At 41.1% G+C, this 20582-nt stretch overlaps 1 protein-coding gene across 4 annotated transcripts in view; it reads right to left on the bottom strand.

Annotated features, from left to right (window-relative positions):
- Positions 1–8214: 8214 nt before the first annotated feature.
- LOC110521927 (seizure protein 6 homolog) overlaps positions 8215–20582 on the bottom strand; it is an 86774-nt gene continuing 74406 nt past the window's right edge. For 2 of the 4 annotated variants that reach the window (XM_021599900.2, XM_021599899.2), the window contains exons 14-19: positions 13207–13401; positions 11783–11974; positions 11587–11625; positions 10692–10809; positions 10435–10546; positions 8215–9660 (exon numbers count right to left, since the gene is read on the bottom strand). In XM_021599900.2, the coding sequence (XP_021455575.1) occupies positions 9631–9660; positions 10435–10546; positions 10692–10809; positions 11587–11625; positions 11783–11974; positions 13207–13401 (686 nt within the window). In that variant the 3' untranslated portion in view covers positions 8215–9630. The remainder of the gene's footprint in view (positions 9661–10434; positions 10547–10691; positions 10810–11586; positions 11626–11782; positions 11975–13206; positions 13402–20582) is intronic. The other 2 variants (XM_021599901.2, XM_036968850.1) reach the window with 2 other exon arrangements.

A 20582-nucleotide genomic window follows, 5' to 3' on the forward strand; every position in this document is an offset into this window, starting at 1 on the left:
TCTCACCACTTTATCCTGAGGTGGGAGAGGGAGGGGGGGGGGGTGGCAGCCGTAACACTGTGCTTATCCCAAATCGTCTCCAGGATACCTGCAGGGTAGAAATGTAGAGAAGTGGTATTATGGATGTGTGCATATCACACCACTAGAACCCACAGAACAGAGAGAGCGATGGGAGGGAGAGAAAGAGGGGGGTTGGTAAAGATCACAGGTGGTTGGTGGCAACCTAATTGGGGAAAACGGGCTCATGGTAATGACTGGAGCAGAATGTTATCAAATGTATTTTATTTCACCTTTATTTAACCAGGTAGGCAAGTTGAGAACAAGTTCTCATTTACAATTGCGACCTGGCCAAGATAAAGCAAAGCAGTTCGACACATACAACAACACAGAGTTACACATGGAGTAAAACAAACATACAGTCTATAATACAATAAAAAAATAAGTCTATATACAATGTGAGCAAGTGAGGTGAGATAAGGGAGGTAAAGGCGAAAAAAGGCCATGGTGGTGAAGTAAATACAATATAGCAAGTAAAACACTGGAATGATTGATTTGCAGTGGAATAATGTGCAAGGTAGAGATATAAATAATGGGGTGCAAAGGACCAAAATAAATAAATACAGTAGGGAAAGAGGTAGTTGTTTGGGCTAAATTATAGATGGGCTATGTACAGGTGCAGTAATCTGTGAGCTGCTCTGACAGCTGGTGCTTAAAGCTAGTGAGGGAGATGTGTTTCCAGTTTCAGAGATTTTTGGAGTTCGTTCCTGTCATTGGCAGCAGAGAACTGGAAGGAGAGGCGGCCAAAGAAAGAATTGGTTTTGGGGGTGACCAGAGAGATATACCTGCTGGAGAGCGTGCTACAGGTGGGTGATGCTATGGTGACCAGCGAGCTGAGATAAAGGGGGTCTTGTAGATGACCTGGAGCCAGTGTGTTTGGGGACGAGTATGAAGCCAGCCAACAAGAGCGTACAGGTATATGGGGCTTTGGTGACAAAACGGATGGCACTGTGATAGACTGCATCGGATTTATTGAGTAGGTATTGGAGGCTATTTTGTAAATGACATCGCCGAAGTTGAGGATTGGTAGGATGGTCAGTTTTACAAGGGTATGTTTGGCAGCATGAGTGAATGATGCTTTTTTGCGAAATAGGAAGCCAATTCTAGATTTAACTTTGGATTGGAGATGTTTGATGTGAGTCTGTAAGGAGAGTTTACAGTCTAACCAGGCGTAAATACATTATTTAAAAGGTAAAAATTTTGAAAATAGTAAAAATTAAAATAAAGAAAAACTCTGGAATGAGTCCAAACTTTTGAATGGTACTGTATACAGTTGAAGTCGGAAGCTTACATACACCTCAGCCAAATACATTTAAACTCACCACTTTATTTTAAGAAATAGATATGTCAGAATAATAGTAAAGAGAGTGATTTATTTCAGCTTTTATTTCTTTCATTACATTCCCAGTAGGTCAGAAGTTTACATACACTCAATTAGTATTTGGTAGCAATTGCCTTTAAATTGTTAAACTTCCACAATTTCCCACAATAAGTTGGGTGAATTTTGACCCATTCCCCCTGACAGAGCTGGTGTAATTGAGTCAGGTTTGTAGGCCTCCATGCTCGCACACACTTTTTCAGTTCTGCCCACACATCTTCTATGGGATTGAGGTCAGGGCTTTGTGATGGTCACTCCAATACATTGACTTTGTTGTACTTAATCAATTTTGCCACACCTTTGGAAGTATGCTTGGGGTCATTGTCCATTTGGAAGACACATTTGCAACCAAGCTTTAACTTCCTGACTGATGTCTTGAGATGTTGCTTCAAAATATCCAGATAATTTTCATACCTCATGATGCCATCTATTATGTGAAGTGCACCAGTCCCTCCTGCAGCAAAGCAACCCCACAACATGATACTGCCTCCCCGTGCTTCACGGTTGGGATGGTGTTCTTCGGCTTGCAAACCTCCCCCTTTTCCCTCCAAACATAACGATGGTCATTACGGCCAAACAGTTCTATTTTTGTTTCATCAGACCACAGGACATTTTTCCAAAAAGTACGATCGTTGTCCCCATGTGCAGTTGCAAACCGTAGTCTGGCTTTTTTATGGAGGTTTTGGAGCAGTGGCTTCTTCCTTGCCCCGCAAACTTCCAGGTTATATCGATATAGGACTCGTTTTACTGTGGATATAGATACTTTTGTACCGGTTTCCTCCAGCATCTTCACAAGGTCGTTTGCTGTTGTTCTGGGATTGATTTTCACTTTTACGTTCATCTCTAGGAGACAGAATGCGTCTTCTTCCTGAGCGGTATGACGGCTGCGTGGTCCCATGGTGTTTATACTTGCATACTATTGTTTGTACAGATGAACGTGGTACCTTCAGGCATTTGGAAATTGCTCCCAAAGATGAACCAGGCTTGTGGAGGTCTACAATTTATTTTCTGGGGTCTTGGCTGATTTCCTTTGATTTTGCCATGATGTTAAGCAAAGAGGCACTGAGTTTGAAGGTAGGCCTTGAAATACATCCACAGGTACACCTCCAATTGACTAGAATGATGGCAATTAGCCTATCAGAAGCTTCTAAAGCCATGGCATAATTTTCTGGAATTTTCCAAGCTGTTTAAAGGCACAGTCAGTCAACTTAGTGTATGTAAACTTCTGACCCACTGGAATTGTGATTAATTGAAACATCTGTAAACAATTATTGGAAAAATTACTTGTCATGCACAAAGTAGATGTCATAACCAACTTGCCAAAACTATAGTTTGTTAACAAGAAACATGTGGAGTGCTTGAAAAATAAGTTTTAATGACTCCAACCTAAGTGTATGTAAATGTCCGACTTCAACTGTATCTAAAATGTAAGTAGAAAGTAGAAAGACATTTGAAAAAAGAGTAGCAAGGCTATATACCTGTTAGTCAGGCTTACTGAGGTAGTATGTACATTGCCTTGCGAAAGTATTCGGCCCCCTTGAACTTTGCGACCTTTTGCCACATTTCAGGCTTCAAACATAAAGATATAAAACTGTATTTTTTTGTGAAGAATCAACAACAAGTGGGACACAATCATGAAGTGGAACGACATTTATTGGATATTTCAAACTTTTTTAACAAATCAAAAACTGAAAAATTGGGCGTGTAAAATTATTCAGCCCCTTTACTTTCAGTGCAGCAAACTCTCTCCAGAAGTTCAGTGAGGATCTCTGAATGATCCAATGTTGACCTAAATGACTAATGATGATAAATACAATCCACCTGTGTGTAATCAAGTCTCCGTATAAATGCACCTGCACTGTGATAGTCTCAGAGGTCCGTTAAAAGCGCAGAGAGCATCATGAAGAACAAGGAACACACCAGGCAGGTCCGAGATACTGTTGTGAGAAGTTTAAAGCCGGATTTGGATACAAAAAGATTTCCCAAGCTTTAAACCTCCCAAGGAGCACTGTGCAAGCGATAATATTGAAATGGAGTATCAGACCACTGCAAATCTACCAAGACCTGGCCGTCCCTCTAAACTTTCAGCTCATACAAGGAGAAGACTGATCAGAGATGCAGCCAAGAGGCCCATGATCACTCTGGATGAACTGCAGAGATCTACAGCTGAGGTGGGAGACTCTGTCCATAGGACAACAATCAGTCGTATATTGCACAAATCTGGCCTTTATGGAAGAGTGGCAAGAAGAAAGCCATTTCTTAAAGACATCCATAAAAAGTGTCGTTTAAAGTTTGCCACAAGCCACCTGGGAGACACACCAAACATGTGGAAGAAGGTGCTCTGGTCAGATGAAACCAAAATGGAACTTTTTGGCAACAATGCAAAACGTTATGTTTGGCGTAAAAGCAACACAGCTGAACACACCATCCCCACTGTCAAACATGGTGGTGGCAGCATCATGGTTTGGGCCTGCTTTTCTTCAGCAGGGACAGGGAAGATGGTTAAAATTGATGGGAAGATGGATGGAGCCAAATACAGGACCATTCTGGAAGAAAACCTGATGAAGTCTGCAAAAGACCTGAGACTGGGACGGAGATTTGTCTTCCAACAAGACAATGATCCAAAACATAAAGCAAAATCTACAATGGAATGTTTCAAAAATAAACATATCAAGGTGTTAGAATGGCCAAGTCAAAGTCCAGACCTGAATCCAATCGAGAATCTGTGGAAAGAACTGAAAACTGCTGTTCACAAATGCTCTCCATCCAACCTCACTGAGCTTGAGCTGTTTTGCAAGGAGGAATGGAAAAAAATGTCAGTCTCTCGATGTGCAAAACTGATAGAGACATACCCCAAGCGACTTACGCAGCAATAGGTGGCGCTACAAAGTATTAACTTAAGGGGGCTGAATAATTTTGCACGCCCAATTTTTCAGTTTTTGATTTGTTAAAAAAGTTTGAAATATCCAATAAATGTCGTTCCACTTCATGATTGTGTCCCACTTGTTGTTGATTCTTCACAAAAAAATACAGTTTTATATCTTTATGTTTGAAGGCTGAAATGTGGCAAAAGGTCGCAAAGTTCAAGGGGGCCGAATACTTTCGCAAAGCACTGTACATGTAAGTACATAAAGTGAATGTGCATTTATGGTGAACAGAGAGTAGCAGAAGCGTAAAAAGAGGGATTGGCGGGTGGTGGGACACAGTGCAGATAGCCCGGTTAGCCAATGTGCGGGAGCACTGGTTGGTCGGGCCAATTTAGGTAGTATGTACATGAATGTATAGTTAAAGTGACTAAGCATATAAGATAAACAGAGAGTAGCAGCAGCGTAAAATAAGGTTTGAGGGGGGGCACACAATGCAAATAGTCCGGGTAACCATCTGACACCGCCTGGTGTAGAGGTCCTAGATGGCAGGCAGCTTTGCCCCAGTGATGGACTGGGCCGTACGCACTACCCTCTGAAGTGCCTTGCGGTCGGAGGCCGAGCAATTGCCGTACCAGGCAGGTCAGGATGCTCTCGATGTTGCAGCTGTATAATTATCCTTTTGAGGATCTCAGGACCTATGCCAAATCTTTTTAGTTTCCTGAAGGGGAATAGGCTTTGTCGTGCCCTATTCACAACTGTCTTGGTGTGCTTGGACCAATCTAGTTTTTTGTTGATGTGGACACCAAGGAATTTGAAGTTCTCAACCTGCTCCGCTACAGCCCCGTCAATAAGAATGGGGACGTGCTCGGTGCTCCTTTTCCTGTAGTCCACAATCATCTCCTTAGTCTTGGTTATGTTGAGGGATAGGTTGTTATTCTGGCATCACCCGGCCAGGTCTCTGACCTCATCCCTATAGGCTGTCTCATCGTTGTCGGTGATCAGGCCTACCACTGTTGTGTCGTCAGCAAACTTAATGATGGTGTTGGAGTCGTGCCTGGCCATGCAGTTGTGGGTGAACAGGGAGTACAGGAGGGGACTGAGCACACACCCTTAGAGAGCTCCAGTGTTGAGGATCAGCGTGGCAGATGTGTTGCTACCTACCCTCACCACCTAGGGGCGCCCTGTCAGGAAGTCCAGGATCCAGTTGCAGAGGGAGGTGTTTAGTCCCAGGATCCTTAGCTTGGTGATGAGCTTTGAGGGCACTATGGTGTTGAACGCTGAGCTGTAGTCAATGAACAGCATTCTCACATAGGTGTTCCTTTTGTCCAGGTGGGAAAGGGCAGTGTGGAGTGCAATAGAGATTGCGTCATCTGTGGATCTGTTTGGGCGGTATGCAGATTGGAGTGGGTCCAGGGTTTCTGGGATAATGGTGTTGATGTGAGCCATTACCAGCCTTTCAAAGCACTTCATGGCTACGGACGTGAGTGCTACGGGTCTGTAGTCATTTAGGCAGGTTGCCCTTGTGTTTTTGGGCACAGGGACTATGGTGGTCTGCTTGAAGCATGTTGGTATTATAGACACAATCAGGAAAATGTCAGTAAAGACACCTGCCAGTTGGTCAGCACATGCCCGGAGCACACGTCCTGGTAATCCGTCTGGCCCCGCATCCGTGTGTATGTTGACCTGTTTAAAGGTCTTACTCACGTCGGCTATCACACAGTCGTCCGGAACAGCTGATGCTCTCATGCATGCCTCAGTGTTGCTTGCCTCGAAGCAAGCATAGAAGTGATTTAGCTTGTCTGGTAGGCTCGTGTTACTGGGCAGCTCTTGGCTGTGCTTCCCTTTGTAGTCTGTAATAGTTTGCAAGCCCTGCCACATTCGACGAGCGTCGGAGCCGGTGTAGTATGATTCAATCTTGGCCCTGTATTGACGCTTTGCCTGTTTGATGGTTCGTTGCAGGGCATAGCTGGATTTCTTGTAAGCTTCCGGGTTAGAGTCCCGCACCTTGAAAGCGGCAGCTCTACCCTTTAGCTCAGTGCGAATGTTGCCTGTAATCCATGGCTTCTGGTTGGGGTATGTACGTAAAGTCACTGTGGGGACGATGTCCTCAATGCACTCGTGATGAATCTCCCATTCATCATGAGTCAATGTAAACACACCATTATTTGGAGTGGTATTTTTTAAATTTTTAATAAGTCTGAGACTACTGCCTCTTTTACATATGAGCCCTGCATAAATACATCAAACACATGCAAAATTACAAAACATATTAAGGAAAATACACATTTATAGCAACAGAGGTGCCTGAACCCTCCAAATTCCTGAACCCTTCAGGGCTAGCCTAGTAGTTAGCGTTGGGCTAGTAACTGAAAGGTTGCAAGTTTGAATCCCCGAGCTGACAAGGTACAAATCTGTCTTTCTGCCCCTGAACAAGACAGTTAACCCACTGTTCCTAGGCCGTCATTGAAAATAAGAATTTGTTCTTAACCGACTTGCCTAGTTAAACAAAAATATGCCGAAACCTCCAAAATGTGCCTCATCTGACAAAACCAATTTCAGTGTATCCTCGCTTATTTCGACGTCAACATCTCCAGTTACACGCTGTTCATCTGATTCAGTTTTCATAAAGCTTATGATTTCCTCATCTGATAAACCTCTACCACAACTTTCTGTCTCTAAGTGGAAGTATTAATTCCCAATATCTTGGGTGTCTGAGATTTGATTGAGCTGCACGTACGCACACTACATGTTAATGTTTTTAAAGGCATGTCATTTGTAAAATCTATTGTCTGTGTAGCGTGGTTCGTTCTGCGTTGTGTAATTTAATGAGGACACTGCCACAACTGGAGGTCTGCTTGTTGGATTTTTATTTGCCCTGCGCACGAAGAGACAACGCACAAAATGTTAGCTCTTGGCGCAGTCACAGCTCTCGGGCACCACGATTTTAGATTGAAAAATTGCAGAGCCAAGGACAACATACCTCGATAGCTGAAGGTCAGGCAAGAGAGAACAATATAGGGGGACGGGGGTACAGAAATGCTGGCAGTCTGAGGGTCTTCTCTGAGCAGTTGACATTCCCTCTTTTAAACACTCCACGGGCAATAGGTTTTGAACCATAGCCTCATTTACATTCTCTGTTTGAACTATTTTGTTTAATTTCACCTTGTTGTCACTAGCAATGCATGTATACAGTAAATGTGTCACAGTCCCCTTTAAGACTAAATCCATTTAGCAATTGCTGTACATGAACTCGACATGATTGTGAATCCACATCCTTTTGACTATCTGTAAATAGGCCAACACAATGAAAGTGATACCAATTTGCACAGACGTCACATGCTAGAATTGCTCGTTTACTGTTATTTGGTGACTTACAGAACCACAACACTGTTTTGGGTTTATTTTGCTGTGTGACCCATTCCTCACCGTATTTATGTGTCACTGCATTTTTCCTTCCCACTCTGTGTTTGATTGGTGTTTTTGTGTCAATTAGTATGTGCTGTCACCCTTATCTCCTGTGTCATTAAATATGGTTGACAGGCTTAAAGGGTTGGTCAACTCAATTTGTTCCTCAATCTAATTAACAGATTAAATTGGTGTGATTGTTCCTCCAAAGAGCAGTTCCTCCATAGAGTATAACAGATCAAACTTAAACAATGTACACATCTGATATTTTGTCTTGGGAATTCAGTCTTCTGTACATGCACAATAGACTTTAAAAGCTATAACAATTTTTGAAAGAATATAGCAGATGCTTTTATACAGAGCGGTTTACAGTAGTGAGTGCATACATTTTCATACTGGTCCCCCATGGGAATCAAACCTACAACCTTGGCATTGCAAGGACCATGCTCTACCAACTGAGCCACACAAGAACTACAAACATTTGGTATTTAATGAAGACAAGACCTCTTTTCACCATTCAGACTTTGATTTAATCTTAGATTTCAGCAAATAAATAATGCCTTCATGACAAAATATAATGCAAATAATACCTTTACAATGCAAAAGAGTCCCCTGGACCCCCATATTGGCACAATGAATTAAAGTAGATTTACTGTTCAGACAATAAACTGGTAAGAAATTCAAAAAACATATCAGTTAAATACTGCATCACAGCAAGCAGCCAAGTTAGCTTATTTTCTTCAACATTGTGCATATACAACAACTTCAAATTTGCACTGATAACAATGATAATCGTTGATAATCATAATAATATGATTCAGCAGAAGCGGTAAAATATACAATCATTGCGTGCTATAAGCGTGACAACAATTCAGGTCCTCACCTTTTTCTCAATGTCATTCAACATCAAGTGGAAATACACTTCAAAAATGGCAAAGAACAATATGAAACGCTGGCTTTGTAATTTTACATTTTACTATGGCAACGAGAGTTGAAACATGAAGATACATTAAGCAATGTCATATTTTGCCACTGAATTTTCTGTATATATGAGCCTCAATATTCCACCAAATATGTACATTCAATGTGTGTATGCATCTCGCTCGCTCGCTCTCTCTCTCTCTTTCTCGCTCTCTCTCTCTCTCTCTCTCTCTCTCTCTCTCTCTCTCTCTCTCTCTCTCTCTCTCTCTCTCTCGGTGTGTCTGTGTGTGTATACTGTGTGCAACTGAGCATGAGAGAGAGTGTGTCTGCTTTCCTGTCTTTCCCTTTTCATTATTTACCTCATAAATATATCTCGGCACTCCCTCTTTCTCCCTCTCTGGCTCTCCCTCTTTATGTCTCTCCCTCTTTATGTCTCTCCTTCCAAATTATCCACCACTTAACCTCTGTAAGGCACCAATCCTAATTTTAGACAAAAAGTTGGACTGTGGAAAACAGCACACCACTGGGAGACAGTCATCGCTGCACACTATGAACAGATGAAGACAAGGGCCTAGATTCAATCTGGGCCATGAAAAATCCACGTTAAAGTGCGATTGACATTTAAAGGAAATTTCTAATTGAACCGACATATGCAGCATTTACCGTGAATGCCGTCTCCACTAGCGCTGGAACATTGCCTTTAAAATGTGCTTAGCTGCTTAAACACGATCGGATTGAATCTGGCCCAAGGAGACGCAAACCTACAATCACTGACAGAAAGAGCGACTGGGAAATTAGAGACACACACAAAAGAAAAGTGAGGTGTAAAGACACAAACTCAAAGATAAAGAGAGAGAATGAAAGAGAGAGGCAGGGAAGAGGAAATAGCGAGATGGGAGATGAGGGGAGTGAAAGAAGTCATCTGAAAGAAAAAGAAAGTTGTTCCTCTTCCTCCAGATCTCTCTATCTGTGGGTTTTACTTCTTCTCAAGACGTTTCTTCTTCAAATGGACACCTCATACTCCCGTGTGTCCTAGGAACCAGGTAGCAATACAACAGACCCAAATAACAATTAATTTGAAGAAGAAAATAGTTGGTTTTAAATGCTACAGCAAAATATCCTCAGCAGTTTAGGACATGCAACCTCCAGGATTCATAAACAATGGACTAGACTATTCACTTCTTGCTAACCTACAGTCAATAGCATTTCAACTTCCAGACAAATAAAAAGTAAAGTTACAGAGAATATTTTCCTAAATACTAGCCAAAAGGTGAAAAGTTGAAAAAATAATTGTCAATTTATTAAAGTTGATACAATATACCTGTACATGAGCTCTACATTAAACTCTAGCTTAGTGACATAGATAGAACAATTTTACTTGGTGGTTTAGTTATACCAATAACCTGGGTTTGATTCCCAGTTGGTTACACAGACAGGGCTATCCATGATAAAAAATAATGACAGGCTAATGCAGGTTTTCAAGTTAATTTGGATGGGGGGATTTTTAGCCTATCAGTTTAATCGAGTTGTAGACAATAGAACATCACACATTAGAGTGTTTGAACGTGTCATGCGGCTGCATGACTTGTCGGGTATAAAGTTGGGTGTGGTTTTGTTGCATCCAATGGCAGAGTCTGTGTTAGGGCAATGCAACCACTTGTGGATTTGACAGCTCTAACGGAGTTCCACCTCAGAGACTTCCAAAACAACCGCTATGCTGGCTAGCGCGGATCTGATAGAATCTAGCCCCAAAGTGAGAGCGCTTGAGCAATACTTACATTAGGCAAAAATAGAGAAAATACTCACCCCTGCCTCGTATAGAGGGTTGTTGAAGTCAGACTCCACAGTAATTGGGCTGTATGAGTGGGTGTGAGAGAGAGACTTCCAGAAAAGTGGCTTCCACTGCAGTCTACATACACTGAGGGAGAGGGAAATAAATGTTAAAGGGAGAGAATAAAGCATACAGTCAACTTCTGATATCTGATCTATACAATGGCTCAGTACCATGCCAATATTTGGTGAAAGTAAGAAGAATGCATTTTAATTGTGACTGCTGAACGTACTTTGTGTAATACATGTAGATTCCACCAATCAGAAGGATGACCAGGATGATTGGCAGGATGATTGCCAAGGCAATGTTCTCACTTAGCATCTGGTGGGAGGGCTCCAATGACTGGGATACTAGGGAAATAATCAAAAATAATAAATGAAAGAAGAAGTTAAATCAAGACGATTAAAGGGGAATTCCACCAAATTTCAACCTCATTTTCATTATTTCCAGCACTATCCCACTGAGCACACCACATAATTTTAACGTGGGCAATGGGGTAATTTTTGGTTGAGACATTGATCAATAAGATTACAACCTATATTCACCCACTCAAAAAGACAGCCAAAAGTTTGTAGAATTCCCAATGTGTTCCCATGATTGAGCCGGAATCTGGAGCATTTATCATGAAGCTGATCTCCATGAACGCAGGAACATTAACCTTAAAATCCACATTTTCCACAACCCGTGATCAGATTGAATCCCTGCATTATTCTTCAATGATGATTTTTGGTTGAGATGGAGACGTGAATCCAACATAACAAGTATTAACTTGTTGGTAAACTGGATTAAAAAATATCTCATAGTGGAGATAAAGTGAAGATATGACATTGTTTCAAAAGTACAAATTCATCATACAAGGTTTGTCTATGTTGAAAATTGGTTACCATGACGTTTCAATGTTCTGTAGTTAGAGATAAGAAGAAATGTCATGACATCATCAAGTTGCATTAAAAGCTTAAAAAAAGTAAAAACAAAATACAAATAAAAAACCTACTATGAGTTTCTAGCCAGGGGGAGGCATTTTCCTTCTCCCTGTGTCACTATGAATGTCACCATAGAGAATGAATATGAGGTTGAAAAGTGTCGAAATTCCCCTAAAGAAGATGTAGAGTGAGACAAAAAATCACCTTCTAATTTATGATCATCCAACAGCTCCTCGTATGCCACTGATAGATAGAGAAATGCAGATTATTATTATTATAAGATCATCATTCCTCATTCACTCTTTACAATATGTTCAAGTGTTTCAATTCTCATGCAGAATTTCTGGAAACCCCTCTAACCCCTCATCCTCATTTCCAGCAGTCCAATGTAGATTGTCACCTTTGCAGAAGGGTGGTGGACTGTTCCATTGAGATGGGTGGCCCGGGACACAGTTGATGATAACCTCCCCAATGAGTTCATAGCCCTCATAGCAGAAAAAACGTAGCGTCTCTCCTGCCTGGTAGCTATGCTTGTACAATGTCTGGTAACCATTGTCTGGCACACCTGGGTTTGGGCATGGGTCATACTTCACTGTTTTGGGAAAGGAAATAAAGATGGAGAGAGAGAGAGAGAGAAAGAGCAATGCCTTCAGAAAGTATTAACAGCCCCTTTTTCCACATTTTGTTGTATAATTAAAGATGGATTAAACTGAGATTATTTTTCCCTGGCCTACTCACAATACCGGATAATGTGAAAGTAGAATTATATTTTTTCGAAATGTTTGCAAATGAATTACAAATGAAAAGCTAAAATGTATTGAGTCAATAAGTATTCAACCCCTTTGTTATGGGAAGCCTATATAAATTCAGGAGTAAAAATGTGCTTAACAAGTCACATAAATTGCATGGACTCACTCTGTGTGCAATAAACGTTTTTAACATGATTTTTTCAATGACTACCTTGTATCTGTGGGGTACAGAGACAACTACCTGTAAGGTCACTCAAGCGAGCAGTGATTTTCAAACACAGATTGAACCACAAAGATATATTGGTAGATGGGTAAAAAATGTAAAAGCAGACATTGAATATTACTTTGAGCAAGGTTAAGTTATAAATTACACTTTGGATGGTGTATCAATACACCTAGTCACTACAAAGATACAGGCGTCCTTCCTAACTCACTTGTTGGAGAGGAAGGAAACCGCTCAGAAATTTCACCATGAGGCCGAAGGTGACTTTAAAACAGACACTGGGAGATTAATTCACATTTCAGCAGGACAGGATAACCTAAAACACAAGGCCAAATCTACACTGGAATTGATTACCAAGACAGTGAATGTTCCTGAGTGGCCGAGTTAAATCTGCTTGAAAATCTATGGCAAGACCTGAAAATAGTTGTCTAGTATTGATCAACAACCAATTTGACTGAGCTTGAAGAATTTTGAAAATAATAAATGGGCAAATGTTGCACAGCCAAGGTGTGGGAAGCTTTTAGAAACTCACCCAGAAAGACTCAGCTGTAATCACTGCCAAAGCTGATTCAACTCAGGGGGTTGAATATTTATCTAATCCAGATACAATATATTAGTGTTTTATTTTTCATATATATATATATTTTACAAATGTTAGAATTTTTCTTCCATTTTGACATTACAGTATTATGTGTTGGTCATTGACAAAAAAAGACAATTACATCTATTTTAATCCACCTTGTAAAAGTCAAGGGGTGTGAATACTTTCTGAAGGCACTGTATAATCCCATAGGATTACAGTTTGACATCCATCTCAACACACACAGACAAATACCCAGGGGAGTGACTCACAGACACATTTGGGGCTGCGGTCACTCCACTTGGGGGTGCCTGTATCCCGTCCATGGCAGGAGATCTGACCAGGGCCCTCCAGCTGGTAACCCTGGTTACAGGAGAAGCGCACCACTGTTCCAACAGCAAATCCAGACTCTGGGCGTACCGAACGTGCTCCGTTCACCACCTCCCCCGGATCAGGACACTGCTGGACTGCGAACGATAAGGGTATACAAGACATGATCTAATATTTGTATATATTGTTTTATCTACCCTGGTACTACAGATGAAACAGAGCTAAATGAGTGAACTCCGGCACACTTATTTTCTGATATGTAGATGATTGTCCATTGTCCCAGAATAAACGCAAACAGAAAACTAATGCATTATAATATACACTGAGTATAAAAAACATTAGGAACACCTGCTCTTTCCATGACCAGTCATGATCCCTTACTGATGTCACCAGTTAAAACAATTGAGACATGGATTGTGTATGTGTGCCATATGTGCAAGACAAAAGATTTAAGTGCCTTTGAACGGGGTATCAACTAGACGCACCGGTTTGAGTGTATCAAGAACTTTGACGCTGCTTGGAATAATTGTCCTCCACCCAAAGGACATCCAGCCAACTTGACACAACTGTGGGAAGCACAGGAGGTTGGTGGCACCTTAATTGGGGAGGGCGGACTTGTGGTAACGGCTGAAGCGGAATGAGTGTAATGGTATCAAATACATCAAACACATGGTTTTCATGTGTTTGACGTTATTCCATTTGCTCCATTCCAGACATTATTATGAGCCGTCCTCCCCTCCACAGCCTCCTGTGGTGGGAAGCATTGGGGCCAACATGGGCCAGCATCCCTGTGGAACGCTTTCGACACCTTGTAGAGTCCATGCCCCGACGAACTGATGCTGTTCTGAGGGCCAAAAGGGGTGCAACTCAATATTAGGAAGGTGTTCCTAATGTTTTGTACACTCAGTGTATGTACATACAGTATATGAGGGGGAAAATATATATATTTACATATACTCTATTTCCAGAATATATTTATGAAATATATAGCTTGAGCAAATCATAACATAAAAAAGAATATGTTAATTAAATATATTTTGGTGACACATGTATCATGCTGAATTGTAATGTTGAGTCTATTGTCCTCTGGTACCTTGGCATTACGTTCCCAAAGTGGGGTTTGCATGCAAAAGTTGAAAATAAATTCTGCAGCTATTGAGGCAACCTGCCACTTATGAACCATAGTACGATTAGCTTTGCTTATTTTGAAAAGAGACACATGAAACTCCTGTTGTGACTTTACTTCTATTAATCTGATGACTGTTATTTATTTCATCCACTGACTATGTTTAATTGTTACTCGATTAAATTAATCATGTAACAACTAACTCATTAGGAATTTGGGGCACCACAGAAGAGGTTGTTTAAAGAGTTACCATTTCCAGAATTAAACTCTATAAGATATATATCTATTACATCGATAAACAGTAATCTTATTAATCATTACCTCTTATCATATCATCATTCTGAACAGTCGTAACCTTGGATCAGCAAAAAACCCAACCTTACTCATGAGCCCTCTCCTGTACTCCCTTTTCACCCACGACTGCGTGGCCATGCACGCCTCCAACTCAATCATCAAGTTTGCGGACGACACTACAGTGGTAGGCTTGATTACCAACAACGACGAGACGGCCTACAGGGAGGAAGTGAGGGCCCTGGTGTATAGTAGTTGTGGAATTGTTAGGTTAGATTACTCGCTGGTTATTACTGCATTGTCGGAACTAGAAGCACAAGCATTTCGCTACACTCGCATTAACATCTGCTAACCATGTGTATGTGACAAATATGTTTTATTTGATTTTGATTCAGTACTACACAAATTGGTTTAATTATTTATTTACTAGCTAACTAAATAATAACACAGAATAAACATACACACTTACTACATGAGACAATATTAGATTTTTACGCAACGACATGGAGAGAGACAGAGAGAGAGAGAGAGAGAGAGAGAGAGAGAGAGAGAGGGAGGGAGGGAAAAGACACTTATCGTTGATAGATTTCAGAATTATTCTCACAGTAACGTTAATCATATAGTTTGCACACAAACCGCCGCCTGTTTGGAATAAGAAATCATGAATGTATTTACGTGTGAGTGCCTTTGTTTGGTCAGAACCAGTCTCCTTAGGAAGGTTGTTGGCCTTTCAGCGGTAAGCTGTATGGCTCTGATTGTCCGATAGGGGTCTCCCCTTTCCCGTCTTCTACTGTTGTTCACCCTCGAAGATAACTAGCCAGCCATGTCGATGGTTCCCATTGGTGATGAGCGTAGTAGGAGAGTCTCACTTATATTAGCTTTTCTAGGTATCTGATTCCACACAGCTGTCTCAGTGATTGTCTGAGAGGTGAGCTTCTGTCCTCATCTTCCTCGTGTAGGGTATTCAGGATTCGGACGATGATGGACATGAGCTGCAGCTCGCCGTCTCTCTGGTCTAAAGGAAGGTGAATTTATTTATTCAGCTCGTGTTGACGTTCAAAGTTCCAACCATTTCAGCTCCCGCCTCAGGTCTAATGTTAATTTCATTGGCAATGCTTTTTATGCACTCTGGTCAAAAGGGGATTGTTCCGTCAGTCTGACACGTTCTCCGACCTCACTCGGGGTGTGGCTACTTACTTATGCACAGTTAATAGGATAAAAATTCAGTTACACCTCCTAAACCACAATCATATCTTAATTAACAAAAATGCACTCATCATTTTTCATATTGTATGCACAACGCATTGGATGGAAACTTGACAGATATACTTTCCAAGTTACGTTATTTCGTCCATCCAGTTTATAGTGACATACCAAAAGAAAAGCAATATTACATTTGTTTTCCATTGCTCCCCACTGACCATTACCCACATTCTTATGTTAGAATTATTGTTCCATTATTCATGTTTGACCATGTTAGAGTTTTGGTGGGAAAAGTCAATGAAACAAAGGCACATTCCTATGTACAATTGAAGATAAAGGGGAGAGAGTCTTATTTTACCCAATTTATAACAGGGTGCGGAGGTGTCAAAACTCTCACACCAGTTCCCTCCTCCCTCTGCGGGTGAGAGGAGGTCTGGTTATTGTCAACCATTGCCAAGTTGATCTGACCCATTGTGATCCTCACAGGACATTCATGGCACTCTTGAGCTGTCAATCACAATTTTAAATGTTCCCGAGGCTCGCCCCCAGTCCACCTCCAAATAACATAGCACCTGTTACAGTTTAGAATTTTCTTCAGCTGCATGAGAAGATCAGCTGTCAGCACAAAAATCTTTCTCATGGATAATGCCATTTTATTTATCATAACATTGATTTAAAATACACTACATGAAAGAAAGTATGTGGACACCTGCTCATCGAACATCTCATTCCAAAATCATGGGCATTAATATGGATTTGGTCTCCCCTTTGCTGCTATAACAGCCTCCACTCTTCTGGGAAGGCTTTCCACTAGATACTGGAACATTGCTGAGGGACTTGCTTCCATTCAACCACAAGAGGATTAGTGAGGTCGGGCAGTGATGTTGGCCGATTAGGCCTGGCTCACAGTCTGCGTTCTCATTCATCCCAAAGGTGTTCGATGGGGTTGAGGTCAGGGCTCTGTGTTGGCCAGTCAAGTTCTTCCAAAGTTGGCATCTTATGACGGTGCCATGTTGAAAGTCACGGAGTTCTTCAGTAAGGCCATTCTACTGCCAATGTTTGTGTATGGAGATAGCATGGCAGTGTGCTCGATTTCATACACCTGTCAGCAATGGGTATGGCTGAAATAGCCGAATCCTCTAATTTGAATCGATGTCCACATACTTTTGTATATAGACTGTATATTTTCTGACTGTATATTGACTGACTTTCAGAAAGCTGCCCACTCAAGAAAACGCTTCGAACTGTAACCAGTGCCTGCAACCTGGTTCAGGTTACTGGTCAACTTATCAGGGCATTTACAAACAGTACAGGAATGACATCAAATCAAATTTTATTGGTCACATACACATGGTTAGCAGATGTTAATGCGAGTGTATCGAAATGCTTGTACATCTAGTTCCGACAGTGCAGTAATATCTAACAAGTAATCTAACCATTCCACAACAACTACCTAATACACTCAAATCTAAAGGGATGGAATAAGAATACAGTGGAGCAAAAAAGTATTTAGTCAGCCACCAATTGTGCAAGTTCTCCCACTTAAAAAGATAAGAGAGGCCTGTAATTTTCATCATAGGTACACTTCAACTATGACAGACAAAATTAGAAAAAAAATCCAGAAAATCACATTGTAGGATTTTTAATGAATTTATTTGCAAATTATGGTGGGACATAAGTATTTGGTCACCTACAAACAAGCAAGATTTCTGGCTCTCACTTCTTTAAGAGGCTCCTCTGTCCTCCACTCGTTACCTGTATTAATGGCACCTGTTTGAACTTGTTATCAATATAAAAGACACCTGTCCACACACTCCAAACTCCACTATGGCCATGACCAAAGAGCTGTCAAAGGACACCAGAAACAAAATTGTAGACCTGCACCAGGCTGGGAAGACTGAATCTGCAATAGGTAAGCAGCTTGGTTTGAAGAAATCAACTGTGGGAGCAATTATTAGGAAATGGAAGACATACAAGACCACTGATAATCTACCTCGATCTGGGGCTCCACGCAAGATCTCACCCCGTGGGGTCAAAATGATCACAAGAACGGTGAGCAAAAATCCCAGAACCACACGGGGGGACCTAGTGAAGGACCTGCAGAGAGCTGGGACCAAAGTAACAAAGCCTACCATCAGTAACACACTACGCCGCCAGGGACTCATATCCTGCATATATTGTTCATCATCATCATCATGTATTGATCACATCTTTGCTAATGGTGCAGAAATTTGCAGTATCCAAATCCATCGGATGTCGTGATCACAATTGAGTAGCCATATCTAAGAAAACCAAAGTTTCAAAGGCTGGGCTTAATACAGTGTATAAGAGCTCATACAATACGTTTTGTAGTGATTCCTATGTTGATGATGTAATGAATATTTGCTGGTCTGTGGTGGGTAATGAGGACGAATCAGACGCTGCATTTGAAACATTTATAAAATTGCTTATTCCAGTTACTAACAAGCATGCACCCATTAAGAAAACGGACTGTGAAAACTGTTAAATCCCCTTGGATTGATGAGGAATTGAAAAATGGTTGAGATGGTTGAGATGGATGAGGCAAAAGGTATGGCAAGTAAGTCTGGCAAAACAATCGTTTGGCAAACATACTGCAAATTGAGAAATCATGTGACTAAACTGAATTTAAATAAAGAAGAAACTATACTATGAAACAAAGTTATAAAATTATATAAAGAATGATAGTAAAAAGCTTTGAACACTTTAAATGAAATTTTGGGCAAAAAGGCAAACTCAGCTCTGTCATTCATTGAATCAGATGGCTCATTCTTCACTTTTTCTTCGCTTTTTCAGTTCTGCACATAAATTGTCTATAGGACTGAGGTCAGGGCTTTGTGATGGCCACTCCAATACCTTGACTTTGTTGTCCTTTTGGCAGAACTTTGGAAGTTTGCCTTGGGTTATTGTCCATTTGGAAGAACCATTTGCGACCAAGCTTCAACTTCCTGAGTGATGTATTGAGATGTTGCTTCAATATATCCACACGATTTTCCTCCTCAAGATGCCATCTATTATGTGAAGTGCACCAGTCCCTCCTGCAGCAAAACACCCCCACAACACGATGCTGACACCCCCGTGCTTCACGGTTGGGATGGTGTTCTTTGGCTTGCAAGCCTCTCCTCTTTTCCTCCAAACATAATGATGGTCCTAATGGCCAAACAGTTCTATTTTCAGACCAGAGGACATTTCTCCAAAAAGTACAATCTTTGTGCCCATGTGCAGTTGCAACCATAGTCTGGCTTTTTTTATGGTGGTTTTGGAGCAGTGGCTTCTTCCTTGCTGAGCAGCCTTTCAGGTTATTTCGTTATAGGACTAGTTTTACTGTGGATATAGATACTTTTGTACCTGTTTACTATTGTTTGTACAGAAGAACGTGGTACCTTCAGGCGTTTGGAAATTGCTCCCAAGGATGAATCAGACTTGTGGAGGTCTACAAGAGGTCTTGGCTGATTTCTTTAGATTTTCCCATGATGTCAAGAAAAGTGGCACTGAGATTGAAGGTAGGCCTTGAAATACATCCACAGGTACACCTCCAATTGACTCAAATGATGGCAATTAGCCTATCAGAAGCTTCTAAAGCCATGACATCATTTTCTGGAATTTTCCAAGCTGTTTAAAGGCACAGTCAACTTAGTATATGTAAACTTTTGACCCACTGGAATTGTGATACAGTGAATTATAAGTGAAATAATCTGTTTGTAAACAATTGTTGGAAAAATTACTTGTGTCATGCATAAAGTTGGTGTCCTAACAGACTTGCCAAAACTATAGTTTCTTAACAAGACATTTGTGGAGTGGTTGAAAAAGGAGTTTTAATGACTCCAACCTAAGTGTACATAAACTTCTGACTTCAACTTCAATCTTACCAAATTATGAAAGACAAGCATTGTACTTTTGAATTCCATAAAGTGAGTGTGGATGAGGTGAAAATATTATTATTGTCTATCAACAATGACAAGACGCCGGGATCTGACAGCTTGGATGGAAACTTATTGAGTATAATACCGGTCGATATTGCCACTCCTATTTGCCATATCTTCAATGTAAGACTACTAGAAAGTTTGTGCCATCAGGCCTGGAGGGAGCAAAAGTCATTCTGCTACCTAAGAATAGTAAAGTCCCATTTACTGCCTCAAATAGCTGACCAATCAGCCTGTTGCCAACCAGTAGTAAACTTTTGGGAAAAAATGTGTTTCACCAGATACAATGCTATTTTACAGAAAACAAATTGGCAACAGACTTTCAGCAAGCTTATAGAGAAGGACACTCATCAAGCACAGCACTTACACAAATGACTGATTGGCTGAGAGAAATTGACGATAAAAGGATTGTGGGGTCTGTTTTGTTAGACTTCAGCGCAGCTTTTGACGTTATATAAAGAGTTACCTGTCTAACAGAATACAGAGATGCCTCCAACATAAGCCAGGTAGAATCAGGAATTCCCTAGGGCAGCTGTCTAGTAGGCCTCTTACTTTTTTCAATCTCTAATATCGACATACCACTGGCCTTGAGTAAAGCCTGTGTGGCTATGTATGCGGATGACTCAACACTACACGTGTCAGCTACTACAGCGACTGAAATGACTGCAACATTTAACAAAGAGCTGCAGTTAGTTTCAGCACGGCTGACAAGGAATAGTTAGGCTTAATAGATCAAAAACTAAAAGCATTGTATTTG

Source organism: Oncorhynchus mykiss, chromosome 30 (assembly GCF_013265735.2).
Source record: "Oncorhynchus mykiss isolate Arlee chromosome 30, USDA_OmykA_1.1, whole genome shotgun sequence".
NCBI lineage: Eukaryota > Metazoa > Chordata > Actinopteri > Salmoniformes > Salmonidae > Oncorhynchus > Oncorhynchus mykiss.